This window comes from Chlorocebus sabaeus, chromosome 5 (genome assembly GCF_047675955.1).
Source record: "Chlorocebus sabaeus isolate Y175 chromosome 5, mChlSab1.0.hap1, whole genome shotgun sequence".
In the NCBI taxonomy this organism is placed as follows: Eukaryota; Metazoa; Chordata; class Mammalia; order Primates; family Cercopithecidae; genus Chlorocebus; species Chlorocebus sabaeus.
The window spans coordinates 73,080,371-73,102,356 of NC_132908.1; the positions used below are offsets into that span (position 1 = coordinate 73,080,371).

At 35.8% G+C, this 21,986-nt stretch overlaps 1 protein-coding gene across 1 annotated transcript in view; it reads left to right on the top strand.

The window, feature by feature from the left end:
* CNTNAP4 (contactin associated protein family member 4) overlaps nucleotides 1–21,986 on the top strand; it is a 276,813-nt gene that overhangs the window by 196,623 nt on the left and 58,204 nt on the right. The window contains exons 12-15 of the mRNA XM_007994117.3: nucleotides 1,853–1,972; nucleotides 12,087–12,284; nucleotides 17,634–17,790; nucleotides 21,133–21,260. Of these exons, the coding sequence (XP_007992308.1) occupies nucleotides 1,853–1,972; nucleotides 12,087–12,284; nucleotides 17,634–17,790; nucleotides 21,133–21,260 (603 nt within the window). The remainder of the gene's footprint in view (nucleotides 1–1,852; nucleotides 1,973–12,086; nucleotides 12,285–17,633; nucleotides 17,791–21,132; nucleotides 21,261–21,986) is intronic.

Genomic DNA, 21,986 nt, shown 5'->3' on the forward strand with positions numbered 1-21,986 from the left:
TCCTGGGCATGAATTGTGTATATTGAGGTGCCTCATAAGATTTTTATGAAGAATATTAGCTGGTAATAAAGCCACACTTCACCTGTACCCAGAATCTAATACCTCACCTGTACCCACATGCCAAGTTATTTGACCCAGGACACCTAGCTAGTGGAGGGACAGTATATTTTAATTCTTTATATCCTCCATTATCCCTATGTAGTAACTAACTCAAAACAGAAAGCTATTCAGTGTTTTCATTGACTATTCATTTTAATTGTTATCAGTGTCTGAATCTAAATATAAACCAAACAACTCTGAAGACAAAAATTAGATAATAAATAGAGTTACTTTCATCTGTGACCCACAATTTGATCCAATAATTGAGTTTAATTTATTAGGTTCTTGAGAAGACGGCTCTAATAGAGTAGAAGGGTTTTTGCCCGTAACTATTCTGAGAAATGGAGCCAGAACGACAGTCTTGGCAATAGCGGAGGGCAGGAGATGGAGTTTGCTACGAAGCCTTATTAGGAAATAATCAGTAAACAGCCATGTTATAAAAAGTCAAGCCATACACATAAATCAACAGTCATGCTATAAAAAGTCATGCCATACTCTTAATTCAGAAGTCCTTCCATTCTTATCCAATCCTTTTCCACAACCAGTCCCACCACAAAGTTAGGATATTCTGCCAAACTCTTTCAAGGACTTTATGAACATATGCGTGTGTACATCGAAATGTATAAACTAGTCATTTTTACATACCCACGTCAGTGCACAAAATGCAAATGTGACTGGAAAATGAACCATGCTTATATCTCTATCAGCATGATATATAGTAGGAACAAAATAAAACCATCATACTGTGGAGAAGGGTGGAAGTAAATTTACATGATTACTTGAAATTTTGGTAACATAGAACAAATTAGCCATAGTATTTCACGTTGTCTAAACACTCATTAACATAATTTTCAAAACTAAAATAGATTCAGGGGCAAATATTCAGGGGATTGTTTATTTCTCATTTCACAGAATAAAATACTTAACAGAAGCTATTGGTATAATTGGCCAAGTGTTCAATGAGAGGTGTGCATTATACACAAGTGTTGATATGAAACTTTGTACATAGCAAATTTAGGATTATATAATTAAAAATATCCAAACATCTGATTATGGATCTAAACACATTGAAACCACTTGAGGGCATAGTTCATACAAGTATTTCTTCTGCTTTGAATTTTAATTATCTTGAATTCTCGTTATGGCATTGGTGGGAGTTTCTTTCATAAATTACTCTAGAAATTATTGGTGAGGAGCTTTGTGAATCACATTTGTTTTGTGAAAAAATATTTTATCTATAGTTAATTTTCTGTGAGAATGGAGTATAGTTATAACATGATTTAAAATGTTTCTATTGTATAATTATTGGCTAACAGCAGATTATTTAAGGAGGTTACACTGTTGTGCTTCAGACATTAGGTTATTACAAGGTGCTACTAGAATTAGAAATTCCGAAATATGTGCCGCAAGATAAGTTACGATGTTATACTTACAAGGCTCTAACATTTAAACACCTACCTTCTCTTTCCTTGTTCTTCAGAATGTCAAAGTGGCTTAATTTTGGTTTTGACCAAGTGATTTCATTTTCATTTAGTGATTTTAAAAAGTCATAAAATCAACCTCATTTTTTCTATCAAATCACTTTCATCTATGTTAATTTTATAAAAGAATGAGTTTTGTTTTAAAGTAAGTTTTGCCTTTTCTTCTGGTCAGTAATGTACATATTAAATTTCAAGACTTGCAGTATTTCATGTCCAAAATAAAAGCTGAGATTCATTTCATGCTATTCCATTAATGATTTTTTTTTTTAAAGCTATCTATGAGCAGTCATGTGAAGCCTATAAGCACAGAGGAAATACTTCAGGGTTTTACTATATAGATTCAGATGGAAGTGGTCCCCTGGAACCATTTCTTCTATATTGCAATATGACCGGTGAGTTAATCAGCTTTTATTTTGTAGTTAAATTTGCATGCATGTTTTAAATATGCAAAATTAAAATGAAACCAGCAGAATGTTGACCTAATTTGCAACTTGATTAAAATGTGTATTGTTCCTTAGAAAAACTGAACATAAATCTTAAAAAAATAGTTAAATGGTAATGACTTTAAATATCTTTTTTAATGCACGTGGCATCCGTGTAAAACATCTAATAATAAATGTTTCCAATTATGTCCCCAAACAAAAAGGATAGATTATTTCTGGGAGAAGATTGATACATGTAAAACTTTGCAGAATATTTACTTTTTAAATGTATGTAAACATAAAGTTTACATCTTCTGGAATTCTTTACTTACATGAATTTACATAGAAATTAATAAACATGGGAAATGTGTTTGATTAAATGCAGTATTCATCCATAATTTAAAACACTCAACAAATTGCCAATAGAAGGAAGTTGCCGTATTTTGATGAAGACCAGAAAACCTTATAGCATATATTAGTTTACAGTGGAATTTGAAAGCTTTTCCTGTTACCGCCTTTAATACCATTCTCATCACCATTGTATTGGAGGTCCTAGACAGTGAAATAAAGGAAGAGAAAGAAATGAAAAACATAAGTATTGGGGGAAAAAAAGACTAAGATTCTCATTATTCATAGATAATCAGGTTACGTATTAAAATACTCTAAACAATTTACAGATAAACTATTAAGATTAGGATTGCCATTGAACAATTAACACAATTAATTTTATTTTTGTATATCAGCAATAACAATTAGAAAATAAACTTTTAGGAGATCATATTTTCAATAGCACAAAATGCCTCAAACACATGGTAGTAAATCTAATGAAAGATGTACAAGGTTTGTACACAGATAAGTATAAAATGCCCTTTAGATGAACTAATATCCTAAATAAATGGAGGAATATAAAATGTTCATTGATCATGCCTGTAATCCCAGCACTTTGGGAGGCCAAGGCAGGTGGAGACCATCCTGGCCAACATGGCAAAATCTCGTCTCTACTAAAAATACAAAAATTAGCTGGGTGTGGCACGCGCTTGTAATCCCAGCTACTCAGGAGGCTGAGGCAGGAAAATTGCTTGAACCCAGCAGGTGGAGGTTGCATTGAGCTGGGATTGTGCCACTGAACTCCAGCCTGGCGACAGAGTGAGACTCCATCTCAAAAAAACCCAAAAAACAAAAAACAAAAAAGCAAAAAAAAAAGTTCATTGATTAGAAGACTCAATATTGTATAATATCAGTTCTTCCAAACTAGATATTGATTCAGTGCAAACCTAAATTAAAACTCAAGCAGGGTGTTTGTTTATAGGTTGGTGTGATTATTTTGGTGAAAATCAACAAGCATATTCTAAAATTCATGAGTAAATACGAAGAGGCAAGAAGAACCAAGTCAATCTTGAAGAACAAATTTGAAGGATTCAACTCTACTAGATAGATACAGGCATTATACGGATAGCTATGTAAAGCTGTATATAGCTGTCACAAAGATAAATAAGCCAATAAAAACAAAATAGGGAATTTACAAACAGACTCACTCTTTTATGGATAATTGATTTATGACCAAGGTGGCATTGATATGTAATGAAGGAAATATGGTCTTTTCAACCAGTGGTGCTCTGGAAATTGTACTTAAATGTCAGTAAAAGGAGTATTGATCTCTTCCTCATCACACACACACACACACACACACACACACACACACACACACACGCAATAGATTCTAGATGAACTGTGCTGTCCAACATGGTAGCCACTAGCCAGTACCTATTTAAATTCTAATTTAATTAAAATTAATTACAAAACAAAATTACTGCATTTTAAAAATTTAAACTTAAATTTAAAAATTTAACTAAAATAGGATTAAATTACAGCCAGGTGCAGTGGCTCACACCTGTAATCTCAGCACTTTGAGAAGCCAAGGCAGGGCATCATTTGAGCCTAGGAGTTCGAGACCGGCCTGGGCAACATAGTGAGACCCCATCTCCATTTTTCTTTTTTTGAGTTTACTTTCTCAGTCTCTCTGGCTGCATTTTAACTGCTTTATAGCCTCCCGTGGCTAGTATGGAGGGTATCGTTGTAGACGTAGAACCTTATCATTTGCTGAAAGTTACTTTGAGCTGAGATCAGTGTAGCCGAGTGCTGTGTTAGAAGTCAGTATTTTATAGAGCAAAACCAAAGGAAAAGGGCAGTATCATTATACCTTGAGGCAGAGGGTGTTGCAAAGGGAGATTTGGTACTAAAAATTGGGGAACTTATCTTTCAGGCAGAGTAAACAGAAACTGCCAAGTTCTAAGACAGGTGATCTTACCAGGTGTGTTCAGAAAACAGCAGCAAACCTAGGGTAGCGGGAGGATGGTGAGTAAGTGGGGAGTAGGAAGAGAGGAGAGAGTCAAGTAGGATGGGGAGGGGAAGAGTATGGGCTTCATGGCAATGTTGTAAGACCTTTGGTTTTTCACTCTGAAATGAGATGAGAAGACACTGAGGCGTTTTAAGAAATGGTGGGATGCAATCTAACTTCCTTTAATTGGATTGCAACTGCTCCTGGGTTAGGGAATGCTTCTTCAGGAGCAGGGGTGGAAAGGAGTGAGGAGACTGCGCATACCGTACTTTATAAGAGTTGGGAGACCGTTTCAAGTAATGCAAAAATCCAGTACTGATTGTACCAGAGAATAGCAATGTAGATGGAGGAAAGGTGTTAGATTTTTCTCTTTGCATACCTATGATATGTGAGAAAACAAAAAGCCAAAAGTAACCACGCAGTTTTTGCCCTGGGCCATTGAGTGTTTGGACTGTCGTTATTTAAGATGCGATCAGACAAGGTTTAAGAGAAAGATCATAAGCTCTGTTTTACACTTTTTTTTTTTTTTTTTTTTTTTTTGAGTTTGAGATGTCTGTTTTTCCACATTCAAACAAGATTCTGGGGAGGCATTTGAATTTGGGAGCAACCGCTTCTTGATAGTAATGAATGTGTAGTTCTAAAAACTGCAGGTGGTGGCAAACTCTGTGCCAACACATATTTTGGCAGAAATTGCTATAGAATGTATCTTCAAAGGTTTTTCATTTAACACACTTGGTGGCTTCCATTTATCTCACAACCATTGAAGGCATTGCCCCATACACGAAAACAACCCAAAACAAATGGTGGTTCCTACATATGTGTCTTCTCAATGAAGCTCTCCTGCCTGGACAGTACGAATGCCCAGACAGCACTGCAGGTGGTTCTGATCCAGAGCAACCACTGAGGTGGGTCAATGGAAAACATATCATCATGGATCTTCCGAAATGATTCTTATGTGTCTTTAGGTTTGGGAATCACTGTTTTAGACTTCATGGTTCTCAAACTTTAGTATGCACTGGCAACTCTGGTACATGAGAATTAAGCATGACAAATGTGAGAGGACTTTACAGAGAAAAAAAGAGAAGACTTTACAAGTGTAAGATATGAATTCCAGTGCCAAAATGCTTTATTATTTTGTTTGCAGCTTGGATAGGTTGGATTGTGAGTGAGATTTATGTAACAATCCACCACTGCAAACCTGTGAATTGTATGTTCCCATAAATGCATCCGGAGATATACACATACACATGTTATAGAAAGTTTCATTCTGAAATTAGACAGTGATAGGTTGATAAACATCTCTAGCCTTTGAAGCTTTAAGAAGCACGCGTGCACACACACACACACCACACACACACACACACACCCTATCCATTCTCATTGTTTGCAGTAGTTATGTTCTGTAAAGTAACCAGAAATACTGGATTAGAAAACACTGAACAAATTGCTCCTAGCGGGAAGCACAGTAAGGTTAGTTTCCTGCAAGTCTCTGGTCACAATGGTCTCATCCACCAATCAATACATAATCTTGTTTTATGTGTGTTTCAGGTTAAAGACACCTTATTTAATACGTACTGTTGATTCATTAACATTGAGCTCATGGCCAAGAGCACTGTAGCTCAAGCTTGAGCAAAGCTTATCTCACACGTGTTTTCTTTGTAAGGCTCAGTGCATGTAGCCTTCTGTGCGTAGGAACTCGACAACATTTCTGGGAGTTGGGGGGCATTTTAAACAGCAAAGTCACCAACCAGTAGCACAAAAATGCAAAATATGTGGCACTTAATAGACTACAAATGAGACATTTGTTTATTGTATGAGAGTTGAAACAAGAAAACAGTGTTTCCTTGTTCAGCTCTAACGGGGTATGTGAATGTCAAGCAGGCCAAATTTTTGCGACTCTGTACGTGTTCACAAATGACTGTGAAAACATTGGGGTTACCAGTGAATTTTAACAAATAGGCAGCTTCACAAATAATGAGAATCCGTGTGTAATGAATATCGACTACATATCTTATATTTATTATGGGTAATAATTTAGTAATTTATAGACCATATGTATTTTTTATTATCTAAGTGATAAATTATCAATTTTATTTTATTGAATGCATTATTTACATTAAATCAACATTTACTTTTTTATATTACATAGCAAATTAATGTACCTTATTATAGAAAATGTATCTTTGATAAACAAATTATTTGGGGAAAAAATTGTAGTTAAGACTAAACAATTCTAAGAGACCTGAAGAGTATGTGTCTGTGTGTGTAGAGAGAGAGAAAGAGAGAACAAACTCCGTGTTTTAGTAGCTTAGATTTTGAAATGAGGTCAGATGGGTCATAGATCCCAAATGAAAAAAAAAGAAAAGGACTGGAGTCACTGGAAGTATGCAGAGATTAAAGGTGCTTCATTCAGCAAGATTATGTAGAAGTATTGATGAAAAAGAGGATATTCAGAAAATTTAAAGCCACATGGATAGCAAGATATTCAGAAATACAGATACCCAGAGACAGCTAAATGTCTCCAGTAGCTCTGGAATATAGGAACACATTCAAGCAAAAGTGACAACTCCAGAGTATTGCAACCCAGTGAGAAATACATGTTACTACTTGAAACTTTCCTTATTGATCCGGTTTTGCAAATGAGGAAGCCAAGAATGGGGGAGGTTAAGTGTAGGAGGTATAGCTTGAAACTCTCTTTATTGATCTGGTTTTGCAAATAAGGAAACCAAGGCTCAGGGAGGTTAAGTGTAGCAGGGTGAAAATATTGGTAGGAATAGATCAAGCTCTGGTCTCTTTTCTCACAGCCTGAAAGTTTTTCCACTAGGAAGGGTTACCTTCTATCAGTATGTCATTGCTTGCAGCCAAGAACATATCTTCTAGTTACATAGATCATGTATGGTGAAACTAAGACAAAATGCTGAATCACTAACTTGCAAATATGTGTCTTATTTAAAAATCTAGTTATTAGTCTAGAACTAGTGTCAAATGATTCCACATGTATTAAAATGCCTCTAAGCATTATAAGCTAAAATATACAAAAAAAATCTCTATTTTGAATGGATAGTTTCTTAAACGATGTTAAAAGCTGAAAGTTCTTTGTAAACAGTTTTCCAGACATAATTCAAAAATAATTAGTTAGAATAAGGTGAATCCCAGTGGCTATTCCTTTTCCTTTTCTTTTCTTTCTTTTTTTTTTTTTTTTTTTGAGACCAAGTTTCACTCTTGTTGCCCAGGCTAGAGTGCAATGGCACGATCTCAGCTCACCTAAACCTCCGCCTCCCGGATTCAAGCATTTCTCCTGCCTAAGTCTCCCAAGTAGCTGGGATTACAGGCAGGCACCACCACGCCCAATTAATTTTGCATTTTTAGTACAGATGGGGTTTCTCCATGTTGGTCAGGCTGGTCTGGAACTCGCAACCTCAGGTGATCTGCCTGCCTCGGCCTCCCAAAGTGTCGGGATTACAGACATAAGCCACTGCACCCAGCCTTTGTTGCTTTTTCTATAATGAAATTGTTTCATGTTCAAGAAGTTTCTCATTATCAAACATTGTACAGTAAGGATGATTGTTCCAGAGGGAAGAAATTGATGAGTGCTGGAACAGAGACTTTCAAGTTTTTCTAAAAGTGAAAACTCTATGGATTAAACTCACCCCTTCTCATGGCCCCATTACGGAGACTCCCGGGTTTAGTTTCCCTGACTCAGTAAGTTTAGAACACAAGGCCTGGGTCTCTGCATTATTAACAAGTACCCCATGTGCTTCTGAGATAGGAGGTCCTGAGACCATTTCAGGAGAAAGCTGGAGAGCTTAAGACTTATAATAGCATAATTATTTTTAGAGATTTCAATAATAAAGGCCTTCTTAACAGCTATGAGGGTTAATAAATAACTGTCCATTTTTCAAATGCAGTCCTATTTACATCAGGTTTTGCTCCAGAAGGCTAGCTGTCTCCCCTCCTGTCTCCTGCTTTCCTTATCACAGCACTCCCTACCTGCTCTTAGTCTTTATCGCATCTATCACCTTCAGCTATTAAGCATGAAGCAACACAAGCTTTGCAACTGTATTGCTTAAAAAGCATGTTTTCTCTTTGTACTGTTATCACACTAAAAAATAGCAGCCAGCCTAAGGTAAATCAAGCTCTTAATTACTCAGTTGCTTTATTTACAAATAGTGAAATGTCTTCAGGAAAAGACGTGAGTAGACCCAAACTACCATTCAATGTAGACTTTCTGCCTATTTCAGCCATCTGTTATTCATTTTCCTGTCTCCTTACCCTACCACTCTTTTTGTATTTAGTAAAAGATAATTTGTAATCAAGTAAAATCATGATTGTCATGTAGATATGAAAATAAACGTTAAAAAATTTTAAAGATGTTTAAAATGCATTATTAATGAAGAAATTGGAAAGATATTACAACCTGTTCAAAGCAGAATCCAAAGAAAAGATGTATCTACATGTTAGGAACACGGAAACAAATGTGCATATGGAGGCAACACTGGATTCATCCATGATGGGGGAGGGAAGTCACTAGAACCTCAACCAGGTAGAAGTTGCTTGTCTACAGACAAGAATTATTTGTTGTAAGGAAACAGTGCCTTTATTTCTAGGCAAAGACAAAAAAAAAAAGTGTCTGGCAAACTACGTTAAAGGATGATTAAATGTGTCTTGGAAGTTAGAGATAGTGAATAGCTCTGAAGAGATTTAAAGGCTTATCTCCCCCAGATGCATTTGCTTATTTTCTAAGAGTAATAAAAACCTAAGGGCTTGTACCTTCTCTCCTCTAAAGAAAATTTGTGACATTCCAGAGCCAAAGTCTCTCTATCACTCTATGGAGGGGAGGAGGAGAGAGTGTGCTAAGTACCCTCTGTAAGCCCAAGCCTCATCATTTTGTGATCCTCCTCTTGCGGTACAACTCCAGCAGGCACAGCTCTATCTAGCACTCACTGCATCTGCAGGTGGGAAACTGAGGTATGAGGGATTGATGCTGATGAGATTCTCTGTGAGCAAATGGTCCTTGATTCAGAGGTCCTCTGTGTCTGTTAGTGTAGATTAGACAGGTAGGTAGGTAGTAGACAGATCAATAAACAGATAGATATAATATGTGTATTGGCAAGATAACTCTTTAACTTGCAAGTAGGGTAACATCTCAGGGCCCTTCACAGTTTCAGACTTAACATTATTTAGCAATTCTATTAGTTATCTACAATTTATAGAATTATATAACAACTCAAAGGCAGCGAAAATGTCAGAGCCACTGCAGCGTCTGAATCAGATAACCTAGGAGGTTGTGCTCTAATCTAGACAATGCAATGTTTTTATTCATTCATCTGTTTATTCCCTCATGTCTTCAACAAATGTCTTCTGCATTTTGTATCAAGCCTTGTGCTATGTGCTGGAGATATGATTGTTACCAGATCAGAAACTATTGCTGTTCTCATAGAGCTTGCAGACTGGTAGGAAAGACCGATAAAGTCAACCACAAAGTATTGAATTACAAATTGTGATGAAGTCTGTGTCTTTTACCACTCTTACTTCTGAACAGGTGTTTGTAGAAACTTCAGATCACTCAACCATGTCTGAAAGAACAGTAAAGAGGCTCTAATTTGAGACTTTTCAGAGATTTCCAGATTAATGAAGCACATGAGGTTTGGAACCTGGCTTTTAAGGCCCCTATCTCTGTTGCTCAAAATCTATTGTGACAATTTCTTTGTGTCTGTTCTGCCCTGGAAATCTAGATGGCCTGATAAGTGTGGCATCTGTTTAGCATCATACCTTGTAGTGCTTTTTATTAGAGAATAAAATCACTTACAGGGACTATCATAACATTGAAATATTTTAGAATTTCAAAAGGAAACGTTGATACGAGCTACTCTTTGATGGTTGCCAGGCACGGTGGCCTTGAATCTCTTGCAACACCTTTAGAAACCTTTAGAATCAGATGTTAATTGTGACCCAGTGGATGCTAAACTACAGGGAAGTCTCACTCAGTGTGATCCAGAAGGGAAAGAGACAAAGGCTTCAAGCAGGTATATTGTCCGCCTCTCTTGGTAGCTAGCCTCTTCTTGCATGCCATTGATTTACCACAAGAAAAGGTGAATAGTTTTTTTGAACAAAAGAAACAGAGTCCAACAGAGGCTAGGCTGTCAGATTTGTCTAGTTAATAATAACCTTAAACTTCCAATAGCCAAGGTCGAGTTGGCTGAAATTATAGAATTTCAGACCTCGTTCTGCCAATTTAATTTCCAAATTTGGAAATGGAGGCTCAGGTTTTACCTGACTTTCCTAAGGGCACAAGATGCATGCCAGATCTGCAACTCAGATCTCTTGGTGACTTCGACATTGTACTGCTGGCCACCCGTAATTTCACTGGCTGGTAGATTAAGTTCTGTTTGAGAGCATTCTACTGTTGAAGGGTGAACTGAAATGCAAGAGGGAAATGCAAAAATAACAACTATTGTTTCGCAGAAAAATAATAATCTACACGTGGAAGGCAATAAGTCTGTGACGTTAGTCCAGCCTGCTTTAGCCCACCTCTCTAGTCCAAACTCTGATGGCTGGGAAAGGAATGGGAATGAAATTTTGAAAGTATACCTTCTTATTTGGATTGTTGATCCATATGAATGTCTTAGCTAAAAAGAGGGGGGAACGTTTTGCCTACTATTACTGTTTTTCTCCAATTTGGGATATTCCTCTGTATTATAGAAGAGTTATGTGACTTAACAGCACATATGTAGTGGAGTTTTGACAACTTTCACTCTGTTTTTTGCCTACTAAATCAGAGGCTTTTTGATTTATCTGTTCTTGTGTCTGCATATATCACAGAAAATATAGTATAAAGTCTATTACTGGTAAAGTTGAAGGGCAGATATAATATGCCTATTGTCTGTCACAAACATTGTGGGATTTTTATTTCATCTAAGAAATTTTGGTAATCAGCATGATGGAAATGTTTACAGACATTCAGGAACCAATAGTGATAACTCTAGTATATACTCAAAGATATTTTACTTTTGTGTTAGTTGAGATGCTGTGTCAGATGAATACAATTCAAAAGAGTAACTTCCTATTGTACTGTCTAACTGTGCAGATCACATGATATCAAAATGAATACTTTAAATTTAATTTTAAAAAGATGCACACTCATAGTTAAATGTTGATTAAAGAGGTATATAGAGGGCTACAAAATTTTGACTTTATTTTTGCTGATACTATGAATAGTAGTTAAGAGTAGAAAAGTGGCTGCTTACATTATGTAATATAAACTATTTCATGAATTCTGATATGCACTTTTTTTCATATTGTGATACCACTGGATTTTGGATGTGTTGATGAATAATGTTTTGTAGTTGTAATAGGCAGCATTTTTTCCTTTCTTGCAGTGAAATAAAATAATGATGCATCTTTAAAAAGATGGAATATCAAATTCAGTGAAATAAAATATATCACAAAAAATAATCAGATTTCCTAATATTTTTCATCATAAATATTGTGTGGCTAAATTATATGAAAATGTTAAATAAAATCACTGTAAATGCATGGCAATAGTATATATTTCAGGAAAAATAATCACTTACCATAACTTAACAATTCTGAGAATCCATTTGTGTTGATTCTACCTCTCAGAGAAGTTTGATGATTAGAAAAATTTGACTCAGATAAAAGGTGATTTTGATTTTCTTTATTTATTTTAACTTTTGCAGACTAGTGATGGTCTCCTCTCTTTCTCCCCCCATTTCTGCATACAAGAAACTACATGGACCATCATACAGCACAACGGCTCTGACTTAACAAGAGTCAGAAATACTAATCCAGAGAACCCATATGCTGGGTTTTTCGAGTATGTGGCCAGCATGGAGCAACTTCAGGCCACTATTAACCGTGCGGAGCACTGTGAACAGGAGTTTACTTACTACTGCAAGAAGTCACGGCTGGTCAATAAGCAAGGTCAGTAAACCATGGTGTCTGTCTTGTTGCACACATCACATCACGCACTTACTCAACGAGCTCCTGAGGATTTTAATTCTGCAAAGTGGTGGCATCTAGCCACTGAGGGTATATGATCTCGCGTTCTTAGTAAACATGTCACAGTCTGGAAGTCACAAAGATGCTTCTGCCTGAAGAAAAGAACAAGGTCAATTTACACTGAGCTTTATTCAAAGCCTTGATTGCTTTTAAACTCTCTTCCTGGCCTTAATTGGATAACTTTACAGCAAAGGCCTCTTTCTGATACTCAATGAATGCATAGTGTTTATCCCTGATAAAGGGCAAGTGACACGTAAGATTTATTTTATCGTGGAAAACAGCTAATAAAAATACGACTTAGTTTTCTGAAAGTAAGTATTCTATGTGCCTCTTTTTCATGGATTGTTGACAGCCTCTGGGTATAATTGAATATTAGAAAAGGCTGCCAGAGACACAGTTGATTCACTAGTTCAAGGAGGAATCAGAAAACTATCTTAACTCTGTATTTGATTCTACTGTGAATAACCAGTCTGCTCCTGAGTTCTGGTTTTGGTTTTATGTTTTCTTTCTTTAGGGTGTCTCATTATGTCAGAGCCTCTGTTCCCATGTTCCCATCACATCTGCCTTACAGTAGGCCTTAATGAGCTAAATCTTTTTTTTTTTTTTTTTTTTTGAGGCGGAGTCTCGCTCTGTCTCCCAGGCTAGAGTGCAGTGGCGCTATCTCGGCTCACTGTGAGCTCCACCTCCCGGGTTCTCGGCTCACTGCGAGCTCCACCTCCCGGGTTCTCGCCATTCTCCTGCCTCAGCCTCCAGAGTAGCTGGGACTATAGGCGTCCGCTACCACGACCAGCTAATTTTTTTGTGTATTTTTAGTAGAGACGGGGTTTCACCGTGTTAGCCAGGATGGTCTCGATCTCCTGACCTCGTGATCTGCCCACCTCGGCCTCCCAAAGTGCTGGGATTACAGGCATGAGCCACTGCACCTGGCCCCAATGAGCTAATTCTTGAAGTCACTGCAAGAGCTTTCCAACTGGCCTCCTAGCTTGTCATCTCTTCATATCTTCTAACCATCCAATGCAAAATCCAAAGTATTACTCTCTGTTAAGAAAATTAACCTTTAAGAAATGCCGCTCCCACTTTTAAGAAACACAGTACTATTTAAGAAGGTCTACCTCCTTTCTATTATTTGTCTGTCCGACACAGCCTGTTCTGCTGGATCCTGGAATTGCATATTCTGTGTCCACTCTGCTTGTGTAACCCTCATGCCGTCCTCTAACACTTATTTTCTAGCAGTAGCATTGAGGTGTATTTTTCTTCACATATTAGAGAAAATTCTAAGATATCTGTACAATAAAGCAACTTTTTTCATGTTCTCTCCTGCTTGTCCTAAGAAGGGCTGGAGTTCCAGATAGAATGAAAAAAATTTAGAAAGAAATTTGTTTCATATAGGAATAGCATATGTCATAGAGATCATGCAAAAATGCTGAACTGTTGTTCTGACATTTGAACCCTGCATTTCTGATTCTCTCTCTATTTACTCTCCACCCACTAAAAATCAGATTATTTTCTCCCCTATGACTGACTACCCCCTTGCCCTTTTTCTCCTCTTTCTCCTCCTCATTTTCCATTTTCAGAATGTTCTCACTTGGTCTCTACCCCTCCAATCCCATCTTTCTGGAACCCACCCAAAACTTATCTCCTCCTGAAACCTCAATTCTATGTGCAAATGAGGATTACACAGTTGTAGTTCGAAAGCATAAGATTTACAGCTGGAGGTGTGGGTGTGTTTCTCATTGGCTAGGTGCATCTAGAACATAGATAGATGAAACTTTGATTACTGAAATGAACGAATGGTTAATGAATCTCAGTCTTTGTTTTCTTTTCTCCGAAATGGGGCCAATGATACCAGCTTCACAGGGGTGCAATGATGTTTGGGTGGCATAGTACATACAAAGTGCATGGCATGAGCCCCCCTCATTTCCAGCTCTCCGGGGCATTGTGGCCATAGTGAACATACACAGTTTAGTTTCTAATGGGTTGTTCATTGTTGCTAAATATTCATCTTAGAATAAAAAAAAACAGATAAGCAAATCTGGAATGGTATTCTAAGAATAAGAATGGTAATTATGGAAGGGTAAATGAATGCTATGGAACAAAATGAACTCAGGTCATTTATGTGGTCACGCAGTATATGTCTTTCAGTATTTGGCTTATTCTATTTAGAATAATGCCTTTCATGTTCATCCATGTTGTCACAAATGGCAGGACTTCCTTCTATTTAAGGCTGAATGATATCCCATTGTGTGTGTGTGTGTGTGTGTGTATCATGTTTTCTTTATCCATTCATCAATGGACACTTAGGTTTCTCCATATCTTGGCTATTGTGAATAAAGCTGCAATGAACATTGCAGTGAAAACATCTCTTCAAGATACTAAAGGATGTTATGCTAAGTGAAATAAGCCAGACACAGAAAGATAAATACTTCATGATCCCACATATATATGGAATCTAAAAAAGTTGAGCTCATAAAAACAGAGTGAAAGAGTGATTTCTAGGGAAGGGGGTTGGTGTGGAGATATTGGTCAAAGGGTACAAATTTGCAGTTGTAAGATGAATACATTCTGGAGAGGTAGTATACAGAATGATTACTGTAGTTAACAACAGTGTATTGTATACGTGAAATCTGCTGAGAGAGTTGATCTTGGTATTCTTACCATAAAAATATAAAGTAGCTATGTGAAGTGGTGACTATGTTAAATCATGTGATTGTGGTAATCATTTCAAAACATTGCTTTGCACACCTTAAATGTGTACAAGTTTTATGTGTTAATTTTACTGCAAAGCTGAAAAGCAAAACATAAGAAAATACAAAAAGAAGGATGGTTATCAAAGTTGACAAAGAAGTCAAGCTGTAACAGAACCAGAAAGCAAAATCCCTGAGGGACTGGTGAGTAAACACCACACAGAGTAAAGGGGCTTGATATGGTTTGGCCGTGTCCCCACCCAAATCTCACCTTGAATTGTAATAATCCTCACGTGTCAAGGACAGGGCCAGGTGGAGATAACTGAATCATGGGGGCAGTTTCCTCCATACTGTTCTCATGGCAGTGAATAAGTCTCATGAGATCTTATGGTTTTATAAATGGGAGTTCCCCTGCACAAACTCTCTTGCTTGCCACCATGTAAGATGTGACTTTGCTCTTCCTTGCCTTCTGTCATGATTGTGAGGCCTCCCCAGCCATGTGGAACTAAGAGTCCATCAAACCTCTTTTCTTTATAAATTACCCAGTCTCAGGTATGTCTTTATTAGCAACATGAAGACAGACTAATACAAGGGTTGACACAGAATGTGTCAGGAATCCCCATCTTTAAGGCCAGTTGTGCCTGTGCACTTTTTTTTTTAATGCTTCCCTCGTGTTTCAGGCTCAATAACCAGTTTTAGAAAGTTAACTCCAGAAAGCCGTGGAAGAGGGGATCCTGAAAGGCATGGAACGTAGCTAAATACACAAATTTTTCTCAGGTTGGTGACCTCATGATTCATGTGGAATAGATTTGAGGTGGAGAGAGTTAAAAGAGCTGAGGTCACAATAAGAAATATAATGGGATAGGACAGGAAGTTGTTTTCAGACAAGCTAGATTTAGAGTTTCAGATCTTGGTGATTTAGTGTCAAGTGATAATGATGCCATACATGAATGAATAAAGTGAAATGTGTATGAAAATATGTTTTCAGCTGCTGGGGATCTGTGACTCAGATCACAAGAAGGATGATCAATGGGAATGCTCAAGTCATTTAGGATTTTAATTATGGGAGGTGGAATGTTCCACCATATCCACGGGTATTTTTTACCTTTAATTTTTATTTCTCAGGATTTTAAAAATTCATTCCTATAGTTATTTAAATTCCTTAGTACATTTTCTTTAAAAGTCTTGGATTGAACCAATGTCTGATACCTTAAAAAACATTCAGTGATTTCTATTTTATAGGGAAGACAGGAAATTTAGATGTGGAAATATAGTTCAGTATTTAAGAATAACAATTTATTTTTCTTTTTAATCTATGAAAACAATGTTTTAAGCAGTGTATTGAAATATATTTATTAAGTATTTCAAGTAATTTTCACCTTATGGTGAAGGGCTAATGATGTAATTAAAAAAAGATGAAGATTCTTCATATTAATGCATTTATGCATAACTCAGCTTTTAATAACTCTTTGCTGGTTTTTTGTTTTTGTTTTTGTTTTGACGTGGCCAGACTGGCATGCATAGTAACCCTGGGAGAGAGGCTGTCAGCATTAGCACAGGGACTAATAGTAAGTTAAAATGAACACTGGCATTTGTAAGCAAAGGAGAAATTAGTAAAAATCCCAGATTCTCAGTAGGGCTAATGGTGACAACTTAAAAGTTTGAAAGTCGACAGAAAAATGATCAAGCACCTTTGAGAAGCTGACTGATTCTATGTTGCTTACATTCTTCTCATGCCCTGATTCTCAGATGACTACAATTTTTCCTCCATACTTTTTATTTTTTTCGTGATAGGTTGGCTACATGCTTCACGTCCTTCTCTGAAAATCCTTGCCTAGATGTTGTGTCTATTCCTTGCTCGAGTTCCTTGGCATCATGTTTAGTCTTAACTCAGAAGGAGCTGGTAGCTGAACATTTATTGTAGGAAGAGATGCATTTCACTGAGGGAAACTTCTTTTGAGTGTAATATTCGCTTCCAGCATGAAGATTTTTCAGTGTTATTTCTGTAGACTTCAAATAAATAGCCAAGCCATTAAATGGAAGATAAAATATATACTTCCAAATAAATCTTAAATCATGACAAGGGAGTGCCAAATCATGCCTAACGTTTATTAAAGAGCTAGGATATTTTTAGAGAATAAATTTATTGAGATAAATCAGGGACTTTACGTAACATTCCATAATGCTTTAATGGGCATTTCATGATTTCAAATCAATTTTGCTTTGGTACGTTAATTACTATGATTTATATTTTGATGCTAACTTGTTTCAAAATTATTTTTAAAGAAATTGTATATGTGAGCCGCTCTCAATCCATTTTTTACTATCATGCCTAAATTAAATAGGAACCGCTCGTTTCGTTTCTACCCAAGAACAAATGTATCGGTCATTTAAGCCTAAATAATAACTTTTTATTTAAAAAGTTTTCTTAAGGAAGTGCCAGCAATTAAACTGTTTTGCATATCCTTAAATCAAATCTCTTTCTCCTTTTATTCTTTTTAATGATTTTGGAAGAAAAGGAATTATACTGGGAGAGAAGGTGGTGGGACATAAAGCAGATGTCACAGTTCTCATGTTTGTCTTTCAGATGGAACCCCTCTGAGTTGGTGGGTAGGAAGAACCAATGAAACGCAAACCTACTGGGGAGGTTCTTCGCCTGATCTTCAAAAATGTACTTGTGGATTAGAGGGAAACTGCATTGATTCTCAGTATTACTGCAATTGTGATGCTGACCGGAATGAATGGTGATTTCCATATGATTTCTTTATGCAAGAAAAAGTTCGTTAAAAAATTAATCACTCAAAGTATGTATAGCTAGCCAGATACTGAACAAGTTAGTGCAATGAAGTAATTAAATAAAGGTATGTTTTAATGAAACATGGTATAGACAATATAGTCCTTAGTATTAAGTTAATGCCTTTTTGAGTTATTTTCTGTAATGGACCATAAGTCATGTACATTTTAATTTTATAATCAAACAGAAATACCTGTTACATGGGGAATTAATTATTATTCCTTTTAAAACTATATATAAGTAGGTATTCTGTTATCTTAAAAATATATTTACAGCCAAAGCACATTTCTTCAATAATCTACCTATAAAACATTTAAAATTATCTACTTAGAATTTACTACAATTATTTTAACATGCAATTCTTTTATATTTTTAAAAAGACAAATCATACTACAAAGAACTAATGTTCTGTGGATTATATTTTGAAAAAATAAATCTGTAACATTTTAGGAATTTTAAAATCAAATTACAAATATTCTTCTAAGCAGAAAAGAAGCTTATGCATGTGTTCTTTATCTGAAAAGTTTAAAAAAGACATTGACAGAATTTGAGACTAGAGTTGGCATGTATACTGCCCTTATTTATTATTTGTAAAGCGAAAATATTTTAAACGTCTATATTTACATTTCAGCATAACTTATGTATATGTTACATTGCTAAGCAACTAGACCTGTACAGAAGACTTACTTTTAACAAATAGTACTAGTCAATCTGGATGTAATATGGGTGATTTTGTTACAGGATGCACATTGATTACAGTGATAAATCTGCTCTTTTGAGGTCATAATTTGAATTAGATAATATTTCATTTATTTAGTTGGGAAACATCAAGATTATGTTGTGTGTGTATGTGTGTATTTCTTTTAGAATTGCACTTTTAGTGTTACATGTTTGTTATGAAGAATATTGTCTCTCTTACACTCTCATTTTTCAAATTTCTACTCCCTTTGGAAGGCACCCTTTTCTTATCACTACCTTCACAAAAAAAATGCCTACAAAGTAATACTGTATTTTAAAATGTAAATAAAATGCTAGTAGTAACGCTTAACAACAATAAAAAATTACCTAATCATCAATAACTCTCCAATGCCTCTATAACATATTTCTAATTAAAAATGACTTTTAAAAATAAGATTGTAAAACTTCTCATATTAAATTCTGCTAATGGTCAAGTAACTTGCATAGAGCTAACCCTTCTCAGATAATTGTAAATCTCGGAAAAAAAATGTTGTAAAAACAACTACTTGAAATGAGCAGAAAGTAACCAAATGTAGGCAGACACTGCCCATGTGTTTATCGCAAAGACTATATCCCAGATATAAGAGAGAGCACTGAAAATTAGGAAAATTCACACAGGCCCCACCTAATGAGCTATCAAACCAAGCAATGGCAATTTATTGTGATAAGGCTGTGATTTAACTGCCTATGAAAATAAAAATGAAATCTTTAAAGAATAACAAAATCCAGAATCTTTACAATGTATCCATGATATCTAGCATGTTATAACATTTACTGAATATTCAAGGAAGAGTACATTTTCATCTAAAGTCAAGAAATTAAGAACAGTTATTACAAACCAACCTTGGGTTACTGATGTTTGAATTGGCAGAAAGATACTTTACAGCAACTATTATAAAAATATTTGAAGACTTAAAGGTAAAAATAATCACAATGTGTAAACAAAGGGTATTTTAAGCAGATAAGTGAGAACTATAATATGGAACCAAATGTAAATTTTAGAATTGAAAAGAGCATCTGAAACAACAAATTCTAATAGAAATTCTTCAGGCTAAAGAGAAATACCACAGATGAAAACTCAGATCTTCAAGAAGAAGTGAAAAGCACTGGAAATTGCAAATATGTTGGTAAATGTAAAAGCCAGTGTTTAAATTATTTTCTTAGTTAAAACATTAAATTCACTTTATTTTTATTATAAAGTTTGTAACATATGGATTTAAAATATATTACAATAGAAAAAAGAATATATGTGTGGAGGGGAGCAGTGTTAAATGAATTACGTCTTAGCAAGCTTCTGACATTTTACATTGTTAAAAGACATAATGTCTAAATAGACTGTGATAAATTAAGAATTTACTTTGTAATCTGTAAAGCAAACATGGAAATACAATAAATATAGCTAAAAAGTCAATAGAGAAAACAAAATGAAATACAAAATCTATGGAATAAACCAAGAGGAGGCAGCAAAGGAAAACAGAAGTACAAGAAATCATATAGAGGGGCAGCCATAAAAGAGGATGAGTTCATGTCGTTTGCAGAGACATGGATGAAGCTGGAAACCATCATTCTCAGCAAAATAACACAGGAACAGAAAAGCAGACACTGCATGTTTTCACTCATAAGTGGGAGTTGAACAATGAGAACATACAGACACAGGGAGGGGAACATCACACATCAGGGTCTGTCAAGGGGTGGGGGGCTAGGCGAGGGATAGCATTAGGAGAAATACCTAATGCAGATGATGGATTGATGGGTGCAGCAAACCACCATGGCACGTGTATACCTATGTGACAAACCTGCATGTTCTGCACATGTATCCCGAATTTAAAGTATAATAAAATAAAATAAATAAATTGCTACAACATTTCAAAAAATGAAAAGAAATCCTATGGGGGAAATGAAAGAGCAAAATGGTAGACCTCAAACTACAGTATCAATCATCACACTAAATGTTAATGTATTAACCAATTCCAGTAAAAATGTAGAAAATTGTCCATTGAATTAAAAAATCTCCAACTGTGTTCTATTTTTAACGTATGCTATATTTTATATTCTCTATTACATTTTTCTACAAGAGACATTAAAATGTCATTATGTTTTGGCCAGGCACAGTGGTTCACACCTGTAATCCCAGCACTTTGGGAGGCTGAGGCAAATGTATCACTTGAGGCCAGGGGTTCAAGACCAGCCTGGCCAACACTGCAAAACCCCGACTCTACCAAAAATACAAAAGTTAGCTGGGTGCGGTGGTATACATCTGTAATCTCAGCTACTTGGGAGGCTGAGGCACAAGAATGGATTGAACCCAGAAAGAGGAGGTTGCAGTGAGCCAAAATTGTGCCACTGCACTCCAGCCTGGGAGACAGAGTGAGACCCTGTCTCAAAATAATAATAATAATAATAATAATAATATTCTGTTTTTATGTGCTCCAATGATTGACTGGATCCCTACTCTTTTGTGGGTGGAAATTTAGTTCAGAACATCTTAGTTTTGCAATGCAATAAGGACTATTAAAATTTCTTTTAAAATTTTGTTGTTGCTATTGTTTTTTAGGACCAATGACACTGGATTGCTTTCTTATAAAGAACATCTTCCAGTGACTAAGATCGTGATTACAGACACAGGCCGACTGCATTCAGAAGCAGCTTATAAACTGGGGCCTCTACTCTGCAGGGGAGACAGTAAGTGGTTACGATGTGTTGTAAGCATATTTGAGAAAGGTACCATGACTTAAAGTGCCATCACTTAAGCATCATGTTTCCATCACATAATAATTAATCAGACTTCTATTGTGGACATTTTTAACTAAGGTCTGAAATACTCTTTCAGTCAGTCAACAAATAAGTACTCCTATGAAGTACAAAGCCAAGATGGCAAACCTTGCTAAGATTCTAAGAGAAAGAAACCACTGGGCATCTCAATTGATTAGTTCATGAGTACATTCCAGCATTCCTGAATTTCTAATTGCTGTTATCCACATAGGAAAGCCTCAATGCTAAACACAGTTATTACTAATTCATGTGAATTTCCTACTGATAGGCCTGGGATGAAATTAGAATGTCAATGGAATCATGTCATTTTAACCCCGAATATATTTCAAATGTAAATCTCACCTTTTTCTCTGTGTGTGTGTGTGTGTGTGTGTGTGTGTGTGTGTGTGTGTGTGTCTGTGTGCTTTTACTTTAAACCAGTGGTACATGCTGTTTTGCATATGCGATGCATTAACACTTTAAACCAGAATTTTAAAGGTCAAATATAATTCTATTATATTTATGTTCCATATATACATATATATGTGTTATATATCTGTGTTTTCTTTGATCAGGGAATGAAATGAGCATACGTATTCATTTATAGATTGTTAACCTCTCTGAAAAGCATTAGGTTAGAGACTAGTGCATTAAATA